Source organism: Meriones unguiculatus, chromosome 4, assembly GCF_030254825.1.
Source record: "Meriones unguiculatus strain TT.TT164.6M chromosome 4, Bangor_MerUng_6.1, whole genome shotgun sequence".
NCBI classification, from domain to species: domain Eukaryota; kingdom Metazoa; phylum Chordata; class Mammalia; order Rodentia; family Muridae; genus Meriones; species Meriones unguiculatus.
In genome coordinates this window covers 109,243,894-109,261,528 of record NC_083352.1, presented here as the reverse complement: position 1 = coordinate 109,261,528, position 17,635 = coordinate 109,243,894, and the positions used below count along the sequence as shown (strand labels likewise).

Here is a 17,635-nt window from a genome sequence, read left to right as displayed (position 1 = left end):
GAGATGGGATTCAGGGACACCACGTGGTGGAAAGAGAAAATCCGTTCCAACAGGTTGTCCTCTGACTTACACACATGAACACACACACACTGAATAAGCAAATGAAAAACACAAACATAATGAAAAGCTTAGGGGACAAACAAAGAAACTCCCTAGATGAAACAACGCTAAGAACAGGACTGCCAACCACCTTTCTCTTCTTGTGCAAGGTTCGTGTTTAAATAACCAATGCAGAACTTGAATACATTTATAAACAAAAAGAGGCATCTTTAAATCTTAAGGAGCCGTTCCTGGCAACCATCGCTCATGCTCGGGCCTGCCCTCTGCCACAGAGATAGCCCTGGAAGGCCCGTGGGGGGTAACAGAAACCCAGTGTTTAGTGTTTCCTTTTATAAGCAGGAAGGCCAGATTTCCATTATAGGATCATTTTGTGCACGTGCGATGAAATCTATTAAATGTTTATCTTAGAACCCTGGTTCAGTTGGGGAGAGAGAGAAAGAGAGGGAAAAAAAAGCCCCTTCCCTGCCAACCAGTTTGTTTGTGTGAATCACGCTCAGTCAGCTTTCAGGCCTATAATTTATCTTTTCTTTGGCCTATGTGGTAAATGCCCCGCTTGTCCATGAATTCTTGCCTTGTTTTAATTATGCTATGGTCTGAATGTAGTTTTATAAGGCACACAAATAAGATTGTCATTCTGAAAACACAGATTTGTGTGTTCCGGCCCACCGCCCCAGGAGAAGATGGGGGAGGGGACAGTTATCTCTGTCTTAATTCACATCTTGTGGGGTTGTGGCTGGAATTCCAAACTCAGCTAGGAGCATGCAGCGGCAGTGTGGGGTGGAGACACAGAACGGTGGGGGATGGGACAGAGAGGGATAGCTGACATGGCAAAACCCAAGGCATAATTTACCCTAAGAATTCTGAATCGATACATCCAGGGTTGAACTCTCTGCATTGTGGCGGCACTAGCTCCGAGAATGCTATTGACCGGGAAGCTCTATTCATTTCTTTTCTGAGGGCTGTATTTTGTCACTGTACTTAAAAAAGAATTGGTTATCCTCTAAACACAAAAGCAGGCCATAGGGGCCGGAGGAGAAACCTTTACAAATCAGAGGGCTACTTTTTTTTTTCCTTGCGCATCTATGCATTCAAATATCGACATATTTGTAGGCTGAAGGAGAAATGGTTATCTCATAGCGTGTAAATATTATTCAATATTTCAAATTTCAGTGATACGACCAACCAAAAAAAAAAAAAAAGGAAATTTGAAGTGTAACACGATTCAGCACACACATTTCCTTGGCAAGTGTAAGCGAGAGAGGTCTTTTATCCGGGAAGAAAGACATGTTTATAACTGGGAGCTGGTTACTCTGAAAGATGATTTGGACTCCAAACGCCTCCCCACCCCCCTTCCCCGGGCGGGACTGCATTTGCTAGGTCTCTAACGCAATCTGCGTCTCGAAGCCAGTCTCACTTGGGCAACCGCTGCAGTTAAATCTAGATGCTGTCTCTGAGGACTTCCCTCCGCTCTGCCCGGCAGAGGACAGCCGGCTTCGCAAAGCACCGCTTCAAAACTGTTTTACCACCGAGTTCCCTGAGAGCAAGAGTGAGCGGAGTGTGCTGGGGTTTGTGAGCTAGCTGGCGGATGCTGGTTCGATTTGTCTAATTAAGAACGAGGGTTTGGCCAAGTCACCAGGCAACCGTGCAAAGATGGGCAGAGCGCAGCTCTTCATTGTCTCCCCATAAACGACTCTTTTTTTTTTTTTCCTAATTCAAGAGATGGATTCCTACACCTTAAAAACCTATGACTGTTAATAAAAAAGTCACCACCTGAGAGTGGTTCTAGATACCCACGGATAATGAGGCCAACGCAGCCAGAGTGTCCCGGCTCAGGCGAAGTGTGGCAACGTTTCCCACAATCATTATGACTGTCGGTGACCCGTTCATAGCCCCCGGAAGAGAAGCTTAGGGCTCCTGGCTTGTGCCTGTGTTAGGATGTTTTCTGTGGCAAGGCAATCCCCACATGGCGCTCACTGGACTGTACGTCAGACTAGTCCCGTTTGGGGGTAGACGTGTGAACACACATTTGAAAATAAGCTCCGGAGTCCAAATTTGTGGGTGTAGGAAGAATATGGATAACAAGAGAGGCTTCAGCCTACTAGTCTTACTGTCTTTTTTTTTTTTTTTTTTTTCAGTTTCAGCTGTCTAGTTATTTTGGCTGGAATCTAATAGTCACAGTATAATTCTTTTCTTTTCTTGAGACAGGGTCTCAAAGTAGCCTTAAGTAGCCAAGAATGACCTTGTGCTTTAGGTTTCCTTGTTTCTGCCTCCCGAGTGCTGGGGTTAGAAGCCTGAGCCTCCAGGCTGGGTAGATGAGTAACGGGGATCAAACCCAGAGCTCTAAGTATGCTGGGCGATCACTCAGTGAATAAATCTCCAGCCTGGTATTCAGGCTTGGTACAAGACATTTCCTTCCCCTAGTGCCTTTCTTTCTGGGCTCAAAAACAGGCCCGTACCCTCGGCTCAGATAAGGAGGCCAGATTCGTCTCTGCTTAAGTTACCCTCCGTTACCTACTGTTTGATGTTTTACATAAAACGGAGCCGACAGAGGTTCTGTTCTTCAGATGTTTCTGTCTACACAAAACATACAGGAGAGGCTGAGCTTACCTTATCTAGGACCTTTGGTGACTGTAGGGGGACATGCCTACAGTCTCGCCCCATTGGAGAGGAAGCAGGTGGCTTCTCGCTCACTTACCTCCCCTGCGGGGACAGCCTGGGAATTCCCTGGGACAGCAGGAGCCTCTGTGGCCTGAACTCGGTCTTCTACCCCTTTGGCTTCTTCAGGCTGTCTTTCCACGGGCGCACTCTCTCTTCCCCTGTCCAGCTTAAAGAATCTGTTCAAAAAGCTGAAATCCTTAGGCCTGGAGGGGGCTTCTGCCCGGGACTCAGGTGGTGAAGGTGCTGGCAGGCAGGTGGCGGGGAGGGCCTGCTGCTTGGCCTCCGTGCACCCTGGGGTTTTATCAGCAGCCGGCCCTGGTGCAGCTGCCATCGGAAGTGCCCTGTGCTCACTTGGGTCTTTGTTCACAGGCGCTGTGCCGGGGCTGACATCAAGCCTCCCCGAAGCAGCCGATGAATCCGTGCCTTGGTCCCCGGGACGTCCTGGTACAGGCCGAGAGAGTGTCAAGAAAAAACGCGATCTAGCAGCTGGTGCCTCGGGCTTGGCTTCTTTCCCAAGATTCTTTCCGCTGGCATCGGCCACGGCATGGGCCTCCATTGTCTTGGGGGAAGAAGTAGCCACATTATCCCTCGAGATGCTTATGCCCAAATCAACTGTAAACACAAACATAAACACAAGCCAGGAAATTCAAGGGTGGATAATGGACTACAGCTTTTGATACACAAGGACCCCTCTGCAGACTGGCGCGGCCTTGTTCCCTGCTGTTAGCTCAGTGGACATCTGACCCTGCCCTTCCTGGGAGAGAGACCCCTCGAAGGCTGATGAGGCAGAAGAGCCAGTGGCCGGGAAGTCACTACCTGCCAGGCCCTGTGTGAGTGACACTCAATGTCCTCCGTCATCTTTTATCTCCCTGGAACCCAGAGAAATGTAGAGTTAAGATTTTCCGGTAGAGCCGGACATGGTGACGCTTGCCTGGAATCCCAGCATTCAGGGAGGCAGAGCAGGCAGATCTCTGTGAGTTCGAGGCCAGCCTGGTCTACAAAGCGAGTCCAGGACAGGCAAGGCTACACAGAGGAACCCTGTCTCAGAAAACAACAACAACAACAACAAAAAACAAAGCTAAACAAACAATGTTTCCATTAGGGAATCAGAGTGGCGCCCTCAGCACTACAGAGTGAGGCTATCACTGGCAGGGAGTGGTGGTGCTCGCCTTTAATCCCAGCACCATGGAGACAGAGGCAGGGGGATCACGGGGAGTTCCAGGCCAGCCAGAGCAACACAGTGACACCTTGTCTCCAAAACAAATGAAAAGGTCTTTTTGAATCCAAGCGACTTAATTTTTCTTTGCCTTTACTCTCTGGTAAAAATGAAGAAAAGGTAGAAGCCCCCTTCACCGTTTTCTCAGGAGACGACACTAGTTACTATGTTTCAAGTATACAGAAAAGTAGCTGAGTCATACTCAATACATGTCATGAAATTTGGATATTGTCACCACCAACGAGGGAGAACATTTTCACCGAGCTGGAGCCACCTCTCCCCACCCCCCACCACCAGTCCCCAGTGAGAAGCCAGCTTCTGAGTCCAGGCTCTTTTTGTCCTAATGTCAGACACCCGTTAGCATAGATTCTGGGAAAACCCAAGACTGAAACAGTAGTACTTAGAAAGCTGGTACTTGAAGGGCCCAGGCGTGTACGGGAAGGCTAGGGCAGGTATTTTGCTTGAAAAGGCTCCATGCCGATGTGGCCAGCTCTTGCCTTCTGAGTGCGTGTGTAGCCTCCATGGTCCCAAACACCCACCCCTTCCTGCCTGGAACCCATCGAATTGCCTCCTTTTCGAGGCCCTTTGATAGCAAAGCTGTGTGGAAGAATCATATTCGGTTCTGCAGCTCCTCAACTGACAAGCTCTGAGGGCCTGGGGAAAGCCCTCCCAAGCTTGAGCATCCCTCATTTATAAAATGGGAGTGCTGGGTGGTGGAGATGGCTCATCCAGGAATGCATATGCCTCTCAAGCATCAGGACCCGAGTTCCATCCCCGGAAGCCATGTAGAAACCCTGTCTCATAAAAATTAAAAAAAAAAAAAAGTGTATGGATAGCGTCTGGCCTCCACCTCACACATTTCTGTGTACATATTCACCTGAACCCATGAACATATGCACAAGCATATGTGTGTGTGCACACATGTTCACACATGAAGTAGAATAGTTCCCCGGTATGGGTGCTTTGATGCGTCAGGGGAAGCTCACCCAGGGCTTGGCCTGATGCTGTTCCCTGCCAGCAGGTACTTGATGACTGACTGATACTATGATAATGTTGAAGGCTTCTCTCCATCCTTGCCAACTCTGCATTTTGTTTAGTACATATTTAGACAGACGCATCTTGGTGTCTGTTTGTAAGAGGTCAACGAGCAGGAAAACCCAGGGAGAGGACCGGAGATTTCTTTGTTCTGTTACCATTACGCATGCTCATCCGCAGCGGCTCTGCCAAACTCTAGTACCTGACATTGTCTGGAGCCAGGAACAAGCAGATGAGGAGAGCTGTCTTCTTGTGTGCCTTGACGACCTCTTAGTAACCCAGAGGGCAGAGAAGTGACACAAGATGAGGCCAGTGATGGAACTATGCAGGCTTCATAAAGGAGGCCCCCGTCAGTGCGCTGGCTAACCCAGCTAGCTCTCCTTCACTTTTCTCCTGGGCTCCAGGAATACTGGAGGCTAGCCTGCACACTGCAGGAGGGGGGGAATGAGAGAGGAAGGGGTGAGAGGCAGGAGGAGCAGGTACCAAACAAGCAAGGGATGCCTTTGTCTTGTCAGAGTGAACAGAAATGGATTGTGTGGATCTGGTTCACGTCAGAGGGACAGGAAACATTTGACAAAAAGGGAGAGGCTGAGATCAAAACCAAGGAGAGGCCTTTGCAACCCCCCCCCCCCCCGAGAGCATAGATTGATTTCCCCTCTTCACATCCTGGCTGGGAACCAAAGGAGAGAAAAGGTGTTACAGCCCAGAGAAAAACAATACAACACTTTCCATGAGGGGGAAAAAAAAGTGCCAGTATTTTGCCTTGAAAAGGCTCCATGCTGAATATGACATAACACATATAGAGCCAACAACAGGAAGAACCAAGAGCCCTGAAGCCAGAGATCAGGTAAAGGCATGCAGTGATTTGTAAGAACTCGAAGTTCTGAGTGGGCTCCTTAGGGACAACTGAAGCTACGCTCTAAGCTGGGTGGGTCACACTGCTATCAGAGTTGTCAGGGTCAGAGCCTGGGCTCTGGAAGCCTGACAAGCCGGGCTTGGCCAACCATCCTCAACAGGAAGATTAAAGGACAATGAGTAGCGAAAAGCAGAGAGAGGATGCCTGGAAGAAGAACAAATAAAGGGGTCCAGTGGTACTCTCCCTCCCCACGTTTCCAGAGCCCAGCCTCCTATGTTCGCTACTGTTTATTTTATGAAATTGGCACATGCATATTTATAACTGTTACATCTTCTCGGTGAATTGATTTGTTTCTTTATTGATATGCAGTGGTCTTTTACGTCTCTTCTGTTTTTTAGTTCAAAGTCGACTTTCACGGATACCGGGTCACCTACGGCAGTCTGCTTTTCTGGTTCCCTTTTGCTGTATAGGTTGTTCTTCATCCTCCGCCTCTCAGTCTGTGGTGGCTTTACTAGCACAATGAGTTTCTTAGACACGACACACTGCTGGTTCTAGCTTTGTCTTCTAGCCCGTCTCTTTATGGATGGATAGAGACCATTTATTTACACTTAACGGTTATCATAACCTCATTGTCCATCTCTGCATTTCTTTCTTCTGCTTAGTGGGATCCACTGGCGATTATTTCCACTGTGTGAGCGGTTTTTTTTTTTAATATTATCCATTAAGTTTTTTATTTCTAACATTTCTATTTACTTTTTTAAAACCTCAATCCCTTTGCCGATGTTTTCCTGTGTTGCTGAGTTTTCCACTCAAACTGCTAATTTTCTCATCCATTTTTTGCTAACTGTCCCTCTTTGTTGCAGACTTTTTTCTCCTGGGCCTGGACTGAATTCAGCTGCTTCTTTGTATGTTCTCTCAGGCCATCAATCATCTTTAAGAGGAAGCTTTTGAGGTCTTCCTGGCATTACCCGAGTCGGTGTCTTTGTGCTTAGGAGTCGGTAGTTCTGGCTTTTTAGAAGTCTTGTTGTTTCTCTTCTTTTCCTTCCTTTCTGTTTTCATCTCTGTGTCACAATTTGTACCCCTGCTAGTCTGAGTTCTGCTTCTAGTTTTGGGGTGGCATGTCTCAGTAAGCCTTCTACTTCTTTATTATGGATGTAGGGATGGGGGTAGTGGTGGTAAGTGCCAGGACGTGTATAGAGGTCAGAGGACATTGTGCAGGACTTATTCGCTTCTTCCACCATGTGGGTTCCTGGAGTTAAACTTAGGTCATCAGCTTGGTGGCAAGCACTTGCTATGCCCCCGTGCCGGCCCATAAACATTACCATAGGCACATATGGACGAGAGACATAGTGAGTCACAAATTCAGGACTGTCAAGATTATAGGCAACCACTGGGGAGTCCTAGGGTGGCCCTCACATGGAAAGAGGGAAAGAGAGAACTATTAAAACTCCTTGTTTTCTCCCCACGATATATCATATATAAAGACACACATATATACACACATATATATGTATACACGTATACATACATATGTGTGTGTGTGTGTGTGTCCCCAGTGAATAGAGACTTCAGACGTCTGATTACAGCCCCAAATGTCTTTAGGAATGCCTGGTGAAGTCAGGTGACTCAGGTAAGGCAGAGAGCAGAGCCCCAGGTTCTGGGATGAAGCCTCTCAAGCACTCAGGGAAAGATGTTGATGCTTACAGGACAGCCACATGATAAGAAGCTGCTGGGGGCGGACTCCTCTTCTTCTGAGACTTACTGTCCCAGTTCTCCCAGAAGTTTTCAGAGGGAAAGCTGAGACTTCTCATCTTTGCTCTGCCAACAAAGCATCCATTTCTGAATGCCTTTTCCATCGGTCACGATGCTTGTTTGCCACACAAGTATCCTTTTTGCTTATATGTGTGATCTGTGTGTGGGATGGTGTGAGGTATGTGGTATGTGGCGTGTGCATTTTCCAATGTGCATGCACATGTGTGTGGGGGTACATGTACATATGGGTACTCATACAGTGACCCTATTTCCTTACTTTGGAAATAGGGTCTCCCCCTGAACCTGGAACCTGTGAATTTGGCTACACTGATTATGTCCTGGGTCTCAAAGGTCCTGTCTCTACACTGGGATTATAGATGTGCTGCTAGGTTTTGGTTTGTTTTGCAAAGTAAGTGTTGGGGAGCCCAACCCAAGTCCTCATGTTTGCGTGGCGAGAACTTTACCGTCTCTCCAGCCCCTCCACCATCACTTTCTACACAACCTTGTCTTACTCGTTGATATCCTGATCTACCAGGATAAGTCACAAAGTGGACATACAGTGCTCGAAATCACAAAGGGGAGCTGTCATGAGTCCTACAGGTGCGATGGGAGTTTGCAGAATCATGGGAGTCAACATGGGTAAAATACTTGGATCAGGAACACAGCTACTGTTGTATCAGGATCCAAATGCAGACACAGGGCAAAGCAGTTCATTGAAGAGGGTGGGATGGATGTTGAGTTCTTCAAAAGATAATTCTACTTAAATATCAAAGGACTATGGGAAGCCCTTGGGAAAAGAAGCAACGAAGACCTCAGAGAGTATACAAAAATGACCCTGTGCGGGCTGGGTCAGGTCGTATAGCCAGAGTCAAATAACACTTCAAACAACTGCAGCTTTTGGTGCTGGGCCGATGTGTTTGTTGTTCTGAAGTGTCAGGGTTCGTGGGGCAGATGCCTACGGTTTGGAGGAAGATGGGAGATTTGGCAACTTCACTGAACGATCACATTTCTGGCTTTTCATCTCAGTTCTGAAGAGCCAGGATGTCTTGGCCAGGAAATCCTAGCACAAATAGCAGAGGGGGCTTTTGGACATGGGGGACGGAGTCTTGGATATCAGCTTGATTTGCCTGGACATTGACTGATGTCATGGGATCCAAGTGGACTATTAACCCTGTACTGCCCAGAACACACTTTTAGAGGCCACAGTGGCAAATGGCTCCCATGGGTAAGACTGAGGCAGTGACATCCCACTTTCCACTCTTGCCTTTTCTCACCACCCTCCTAGTGCTCATGTGACTTGCAGAAACGTGGGGTATGCAGGGTTACTGGTTTAAGTGCAAAGCCAACTGCTCATCCACTGTCTGTCAGTCAAAGACACAGCAGATGCTTGAGTCAGTCTTAGGGGTTTCATTTTTGTTGTTGTTTTTGTTTTTCCTTCTTAGATCAGGTGATAATATGCCTCTGACATGTCTTTGCCGCCAGAATGGATGACTATCTGTCCTTTTCCTTCCTATCTCTGCCTTCCACCCATTTTGTGACCACCATCTGCAACCTGACATGGCTCCTCAGACATTCTGCATATTCCTGCACGGTGGTTGCATTTATTATTGTGAGTGGGTGAGGAGGCCAGAAGACACCATTAGGCATCATTCCTCAAGTGACATCATGTCCTGGTTTCTGTTTTTGTAAATACAGAGCCTCTCACTGGCCTGGAAGACTGGATGGCAGTGAGCCCCAGGGATCTGTCTCTACCATGCTGAGATCACAGACTCATGCCATCACTCCCTGTTTTGGTTTTTAAGGCAGGGTCTCATAGGTTAGCCCTGGCTAGTCTAGAACTGGTGATGTAGATGAGGCTGGCCTTAAAATTACAATGATCTCTCTGCCTCTGAGGCCTCTTGAGTGCTGGGATTAAATTGATTCACTACCATACCCAACTTTCTTCTTCTTCTTCCTCTTCTTCCTCTTCTTCTTCTTCTTCTTCTTCTTCTTCTTCTTCTTCTTCTTCTTCTTCTTCTTCTTCTTCTTCTTCTTCTTCTTTTTCTTCTTCTTTTAATAAAGACTATGGGCATCAAACCCAGGTCCTTTTGCTTGCAAGGCAAGCACTTTACAACGGAACCATCTCTCAAACCATAGATTAGAAATATTTTTGATGACTCTTATACAAAAATATCCCTTATAGTCAAAATGTCCCAATCTACCTTCTCTCTTTTTAAAAGAGTTGCATAATATTTCTTAATACAGATACTGCAAATGATATATGTTGGGTAGTGGTGGTGGATGACTTTAATCCCAGCACCTAGGAGGAAGAGGAAAGTGCATCTCTGAGGGTACAGGGTCAGCCCGGTCTACAGAGCAAGTCCCAGGACAGCCAATGCTACACAGAGAAACTCTTAAAAAAAAAAAAGACATAAACTGTTGCCTAATCCATGGATATTCTAGAAGTTTCTTTCATCTCCTCTACAAATAACTCTGTCCTAAACTAGTTCTCTTTCTTCTTTAGACTAGAAGAGCAAATGTGGAGTTGCTGCCCCCAAACCAATGAGTATGCAATTAAAAAAAAAAATCCTTCCAGGTTGCCTTCCGAGAACAGTCTAGAGATTCAGAGCAGCAGTGAGATATGGTAATGTCCCCTCAGCATGGAGAAAGTTGATCGGATGCTATGTTAAGCAGGTTTTGAAGGTTAAGGAGCTTGCCGAAGAGGGTGGTACCTCGCTCTCCTTGTGCACACAGTGGTTAGTACAAGAAGCTGGGGGTGGGGTGAGAACCCAAGCTCTCTGCACGAGGGAGACTGACAAAGGCTGGCTCTTGTTGGTTTGGGATTCCTGGAAAAATTATTGAGGGGATGGCATGAGGCGAGGGACCCAGGGAAGCAGGAGGCAGGAAAGACATCAGATTAGGATGATATCACTATCCCAAATGTAGATGGTCATTGGGCACAACCAAGGATGCTCAATGTCATTGTCGCCATGGAAACACAGTTAAAACACAGCACTTCTCCACTCAACACCCACTGGGATGGCTTGAACAAAACAGGTGGACAGCAGCCAGTGTTGGTGAGGATACCGAGCAACTGCAATCTATGTGCGTCACTGGCCGGGATGTGAAATGGGGCAGTTGCTTTGGAAGGCAGTTAAGGAGATCCTCAGAAAGGTGGACATTGGGCCAGCATATGATTCACTATCCTGTTCCTGGATAGACACGCTCAAGGGAACCAAAAGATACATCCATGCAAAAATTAGCTCACAAATGTACAGAGATGTGGTGTTTATAAGCGTTGGAGTGCAAACGACCACAACCAAATGTCTGTTCACTAATGAGTGAATCAAGAAAATGTGGCCTGCATGCAGTGGAATGCCATTTACCTAAAAGGAGAATAATGAAATTCGGAGGCAAGCCACAACAAGGTGAACTCTGAAAACAGTCTGACATGAAATAGCCCAGGCACATTGAAGAAGGATCTTTGGAATGGGGTCCACGAGTCCTTGGAATTAGATCGGAGACATTATCTCCCAGACCAACCATGGCCTTGTTATGTGCATTGTTCAAAATGTGTCTATGAACTAGCTCTACTCACCACACGACACTAAAATGTACAGATAGGACTGGGGAGACAGCGTGGCACTTGAAGTGCTTCACTGAAAGCAAGGGGACTTGATTCAGACCTCAAGAACCCACATACGTGCTGGCTGAGCATGACAGCCTGCCTGTAATTCAATCCCAGCCTTGGATGATGGAGACTAGGAGTCCCCAGAGGAAGCTGACTAGCAATGGGAGCCATATTGGTGAGGTCAGGGTTTGACTGAGAGACCCTGCCTAGAAGAATAATGTGGAAGAAAAATGAAGGATGACTCCTGACATCCACCTGGGTCTACACACACACACATGCACACATACACACACACACACACACACACTCAAGCACATGCACACACACATACCAACAGACAGGCATATGCATGAAAAGAAGAAAAAAGAAAAAAGCACAAAATAAATGTACAAGTAATGAAAAAAAAATAGAAAATGAAAGGAAAAGAGGGATCTAGAAAATAAAGATACAGGATTCAAGGCAGATGAAAGAAGTGTTTGATAATGGTGATGGTTATTATGATGATGGTGATGATGTTGGCTGATAGAGATGGTGATGATTATGATAATGATGGTTGATGATGGTGGCTGCTGCTGCTGGTAATGGTGGTGATGGTTGATAGTTATAGTGATGATGATGGTGATGAGCAGGATGACAGTTACGGATTTTTGGAAAGCTATCTTTTGAGACATATGATGCAGTGATGTAACCATAGTGCCATCTCCAGGGTCTGCTGGGTAGCGTGTTTTGCCAGGACACTGTTGCAGATGTTTAGAGTTGGGGGATTCTAGACGAAAACCCTGACATCAGGCTGTCACTGGCGTGCCTCGAATCTCTTATTGGCTTCCTCCCTGGGGGCTACATACCCATAGCTGTCAAGACAGGGGGTGTTTCTAGCTCCTTGCAATGTCTGTGTCTCACAGATCCTCAAGCTGCTCCCCAGCCATCCTCACATTCCCACAGCATCAGAATCTCCCAGGAGTCTGGAGAAAGCTGTGCTGGTCCAGGCCTCAAGTGTATTGCATGCACTGAGCTCTGGGTATGTTATGCCAGACGACAACCGGTCCTTTCTGACTGACTGCTCTCAGAGGCTTCTACAACTTAAAGCACTCAGCTACTCTTCTGTGTGTGTGTATGGTCACGTGTGTCCAGGTATGTGTGAGGTGGTGGGTGTATGTGGGTGTGATGCATGCAAACTAGAGAGCAACACTGGGTGTCATTTCCCTGGCATTACCTATCTGGTTGTCTTGAGACAGGTTCTCTCCCTTGCCTGAGACTTGCCATGGAGACTAGACTGGCTGGCCGGTGAGCATGAGGGGTCTGTTTCTCTCTGCCTTCCCAGTACTGGGATTATGAGCACATGACACATGTCAGCCTTTTTTTTAAACCAGGTTTCTGAGGATGAACTTTACTGACCCCAGTACTTTACTGAGCCCCAGTCCCCTATCAGACTTTCATTCAAGCCATGGGGGCATTTTTTAAAAAAGCGCAGCGGCCTGGCACCGTGTTAAGGCCTGCGACCCCAGCTACTGCAGGGTGAGGTAAGAGGATTGTGACTTCAAGGTCAGAATGAGCAACAGCAACAAAACCCCAAACAAAAGCAGAGTAGTTAGAAACAGCAGCCACTAAGAGAATACACATTTCAGCTTCTTACTGGGCCCCATATATATATTTTTTTCTACTCTCAGGTAGCTATGTTTTTGGGGGACTGTCTGAGACAATTCTTCAAGGATCAAAACTGGCAAATTCTCACTCATTGAATTATCAGCAGAAACTTTTTTTTTTTTTTTTTTTTTTACTTGAGTAGGGAATTTTCAATTCCCTAAACTGGTTCTACACATGAGCGTATAGACAGATACGCACATGCATTTTAAAGATGCAAAATTAGACAGTTCCTTCTTTAAGAACAGCTGACGAGGGATGAAAAGGAAGGCATTAATTCTAAGAAACTTCTTATCCAAGTGTGACAGACAAGCATCAGCTTCTGGGAAACAGATGCGCTCTGGCAGCTCAGTCACGTGTTGGGCTCTGCCATCCATCAGCTGTAAAGATGGAGACTTTTGTCTTTCAGAGAAGATAAATTCACTAGAGCAGAATCAAAGAAAGAGAGAAACGGGGCATTTTCACTTCTCTGAAGATCTGTGAAGTTTTAGAAATAACTATCCGAGAGGGAAAAATCTAGCCAGGTGAGATTGATTCATATGGAGCAGCCAGTGGCCAAGATTGGCCCCTCCTCCTTTATTTCCTCAAGTTCATCCTCCACAGCCTCCATCATCACAGCCCCTTGATGACCAGAGACAATGGCATCACTCTCATTTACAGGCGAATCTTGGGTGGTGCCTATTCCATCCTGCCATTATATAGATAGCAAGCGGCAGAGCTGTCACTACCCCCCAAGTCAAACTGGTTAGGTTGCAGTGCCTGCATGCAATGTGGGACCACGTGACTAAAAATTTGGGGCCTTAATACAGCATAGGTATCTTAGAGCTCAGAAGGTCGTATGTCCGAAGTAGGTCAGCTTCTAGAGATTTCCATGCCTGTCTGAGGCTGTGTGCTACTCAGCTTATGGTCCCCTTTCCACAGCCAAGCCCACAAGTACCAATGTTTAAGTCTTCCCTTGACCATTTTCCCATCCCTCCCTCCCGCTAGCCTCTGCTCTCAGTGTCACCTCTTCTTTGCCAGCCTTGTTGCTCTTGCTTCTTTCTTTATACACCCTTCGGATGACATTAGACCTCCATGGATATGGCTCAGGACCACCTCTCCCACTCACAAAGCCTTCCTCTGGTCACCCACAGGTGAGGTAACGTGCTCACAGGTTCCAGGGTGGCACCCTCTGGGAGGAGGAGGAGTACTGTTCTGCACGACGCCCACCCTCACTCGCGATGCTCTGTGGCTTCACACCTGCACACCGCGCAGGTGTGCGCTGCATCCCGACGCACACATCCTCAATGAGGATGTTGTTGACCCCAAGGATGCCCAGACTGGCCCCAGGGGAGGGGATGAAAAGCCTTATTCTTTTCACAAGAACCCAGACGCAAGCCAAACACGGGTGCGAGTCAGCATCTCTATGATACGAGAACACAGAAGATGGGATCCTCCGAGCAATTACTGAGTCACCTCCATTGTCCCAGGAGCCACCTGTGGGTCCAGTGCGTCCTCCCACACACCCTACACCTTCGTTGTCCCCAGTGTTCGCTCCCTGCCTCCTTTGGCTTCTGCCCCAGACTTCAAATCTGTTTCAGTGTGAAGGTGACTCAGGCATCTCTCTGGAGAGCAGATGTGTCTTTTTAAAGCGCATTTGTGTGTGTGTGTCTGTGTGTGTGATTAAGGAACAGAATGTTAATTAAACGGCAGCTGCATTATCTCCGCTCTTACAGCTTGGCTTTATGCGAATCCTTGCCTTACAGTCCCTAAAGGGAGGGGTGCAGTAGCTTTTGCAAAAACAAACCAGAGAACAATTGTCTTCCACGATGGTTAAAAGCCCCTTTGACTTTCCTTCCCGGGACCTCTGGCTAGGTGCCATCTCTTTCTTCTTGCTTTTGGTGATGAAGGGAAGCTGGGAAGCCTGCTCTCTCCTACCTTACCAGGTGGAAAGGGATTGCCAAATATCAGCTGGGCTGTGGCATTTCTGTAACCGGCAACTTATAAGTCGGGAAAGTACAGAGACTCTTTTTTGAAAATGTGTACATATGTGACTGCGTGAGCTTCTGTATGCTACAGGCACGCAGGAGCCATGGAGGACAGGAGAAGGCACCAATGCTTATGGCATTATGGGCGGTTGGGAACCACCCCATGAGTGCTGAGCATTGCCCCCATCTCCTATGGAAGAAGAGCTCATGTTCTTGACTACCGAGCTGTCTCTCTAGCCCTAGAGTAGCCCACCTTCTTGGAAGGACTATTTATTGGGTCTGGCCTGGAAGCATGAGGAAGGGTCCATCCCCTCTAAGCCTACGATCCCTGGGAAGTCTGAGGTTTTGTTTTCTCCAGTTCTCCAAAGTCACAGGGGAGGTGAGGCCGGGTCACTCATCAAATGGTCATCGACTGCAACCAAGTCATATAGCAGAGGAGCTGCCAAATTTGGGGGGGAGGGGCGGATTCTAAGTTAGGTACGTTGACCCTAAATGGCAGAGACCCTCAGGACTCTCACCCTATTGCCTGTTCTTGTCTGCTGCAAAGCCCTGCCAAGCTGCCATGTGTAGCCACAGGAGCATTGTCATGGCTTCAATTCTATCTCTCTAAAGATGCTGAGGATCTAATCCCATGAAGGGGACCTCATCCTGGAAATAGTCTTTCAAATGACCATGATGGGGTCATCAAGATGGGCCCTGATACAGCGTAACTGTTTCCTTATGACAGCAGGACTTCAGGTTTACAGATAGACCCACATACGGGGGTGGGGTGGGGTGGGGGAGATGCCGTGGAGATACAGAGAGAAGCCAGCCCTCCTTGAGTCAGAATGGCCTGAATGAGATCTTCCCCAGACCTCAGAGGAGACCAGCTTGGTGACGACTAGATTCTGGTTCCAACACAGGAGCGGCAGCTTCCGGTATGTAAGCACCCAGTGTGGGCCCGGTGTTTCTGCCACCCCAGCCAATAAACAAGAGCTTTCCAGGCAAACCTGTGACTCCACCCTTATGCCGGTCACTGTAAGTAGGACCAGAGGCCCCTCACACTCGCGCTGAGGGGTCTTCACACACACCACTCACCTTCTTCGTAGTGCTGAATCACATGAGTAGACACCATCACTGGGTTCCCATTCTGAACACACTCGTTGTCTGACACCACCTGCAACAGAACCGCCGGTTTCAGTGGCCAGGTCTTCAGGGGAGACTCACGCAAGGGGCTCAAGACTACAGGAGCATCTTCCCAAGGCAAATTTAAAGGCTGTCTCTGTAGAAAGTGCCAGCTTTCTATCTGGCCTTGGAATAGCCAAACGACTCACTCAGGCCAGATGACTGTCATGAAAGGAGCACCCAGGGGGCCATGCTTCATCTTACCAGCCTCGCCTGGGGAGGGAAATCCTCGAGACACAGATGGGATGCTCAGGCCCCAGTACTGCTCAATAAGGATCCGAGCAAGAATTTAGCACGGCGATTCAGCGGCCTGCCAGGCTGATCTCACCTGCCTGTCTCGGCTGCAAGCATTAGCCAAGCCTTTTTTATGAACACCGCTGTCAAATACTGGAAGTTTACTGTGTGTATGTGTCTGTGTAGATGTGCATGCATGTTTGTGCGGATGTGAGTGTGTGCTCGAGCGCTTGTGGAGCTGAGAGGGCAGAGTCTGCTGCTGTTCCTCAAAACATCCACCTGTTTCGAGACAGTGGCTTGGGACTCACCCAGTAATCTAGATGAGCTGGCCCACAAGCTCCATCCTGCAAGCAGGACCTTCCTGCCTTTAACTACTCGGGATCGGTATATACAACTTTGGCTTTTTTTTTTTTTTTCCCTCTCCTTTAATGTGGGCTCTGGGAATCGAACTCAGGTCCTTACACTTGTAAGGCAAGCACTTTACCCACCGTTCTAACTCCCTAGCCCCTTGGCCTCGGATCTGGACAGATGTCCTTCAGGAGATATTTCTAAGTGCTAACTCTCCACCAGGGCGGCATGTGCCATCGTCAAGTGACAGTGCTCCCCTCCGCTCTGATTTCCACAGTTTCCCATTAAACTATTCTGTGGAGAAAGTCAGACGCTGTGACTGTAGAGGTTTCCCAGAGGGTCAACGTATGGCTGATTGCATTGGACCACTGAAATACACCTAGGGTTGTCAGCTGCAGCACTGGAGATGTTTGGACTTGGTAATTCTTCTCTCTCTCTGTAGGTCAGAGGTCTACACTGGGATCCTCATGTCTCAACATTTTACGTGGGTGTTGGGGACCAGAACTCAGCTTCTAATGCTTGTACCGTCAGCACTAGACCCACTGAGCCTGCGCCCCTTCCACACAGAACCTGCATTTTAACCAGCTCCTCGGTGGACTCCTGGACTTCAGCTACCGCCAACCAGCAGTGACGGCAGCAGCCCTCAGACCCCATCTTCCCTCAGCGAGCCCTGGCAGAGTAGAGCCTTTTGGACTCCACTTTCTGGTATCCAGTGTGCTTACCTTGTAAGAGTCTGCTTCCAGGTCATTCTCCTGCTCTTCAGTTCGCAGTGGGACGCTCATTTGGTTGCCCATTGTTCCTCTGATAGAATAAAGGGAGGAAAATAAAAACACAAACCTTAGCACTTGAAGGTGAAACCAAGATACAGACAAGCCCCCGCTCTGGCTGGTGCCTGCCTCCAGCCTTCTCTTTCTCCACAATGAAATTCCCGGGAAAAAAATCTCAACCCTTGGATACCATTTAAAAATATATATTTAAAAAATGATTTATTAATTTTTATTTTTATGTATCTGGGTGTTTTTGCCTTTATGGTACCTGTGTGCCATGTACATGCAGAGTCCCCAAAGGCCAGCAGAGGGCGCTGGATCCCCCTA

At 47.8% G+C, this 17,635-nt stretch overlaps 1 protein-coding gene across 5 annotated transcripts in view; it reads right to left on the bottom strand.

Annotated features, from left to right (window-relative positions):
- The window catches only part of Bcas1 (brain enriched myelin associated protein 1), a 73,598-nt gene extending 56,259 nt beyond the window's left edge, over positions 1-17,339 (bottom strand). For all 5 annotated transcript variants that reach the window (XM_021631252.2, XM_060382774.1, XM_060382775.1 and 2 more), the window contains exons 1-3: positions 17,264-17,339; positions 15,873-15,951; positions 2,756-3,330 (exon numbers count right to left, since the gene is read on the bottom strand). In XM_021631252.2, the coding sequence (XP_021486927.2) occupies positions 2,756-3,330; positions 15,873-15,951; positions 17,264-17,335 (726 nt within the window). In that variant the 5' untranslated portion in view covers positions 17,336-17,339. The remainder of the gene's footprint in view (positions 1-2,755; positions 3,331-15,872; positions 15,952-17,263) is intronic.
- Positions 17,340-17,635: the final 296 nt, after the last annotated feature.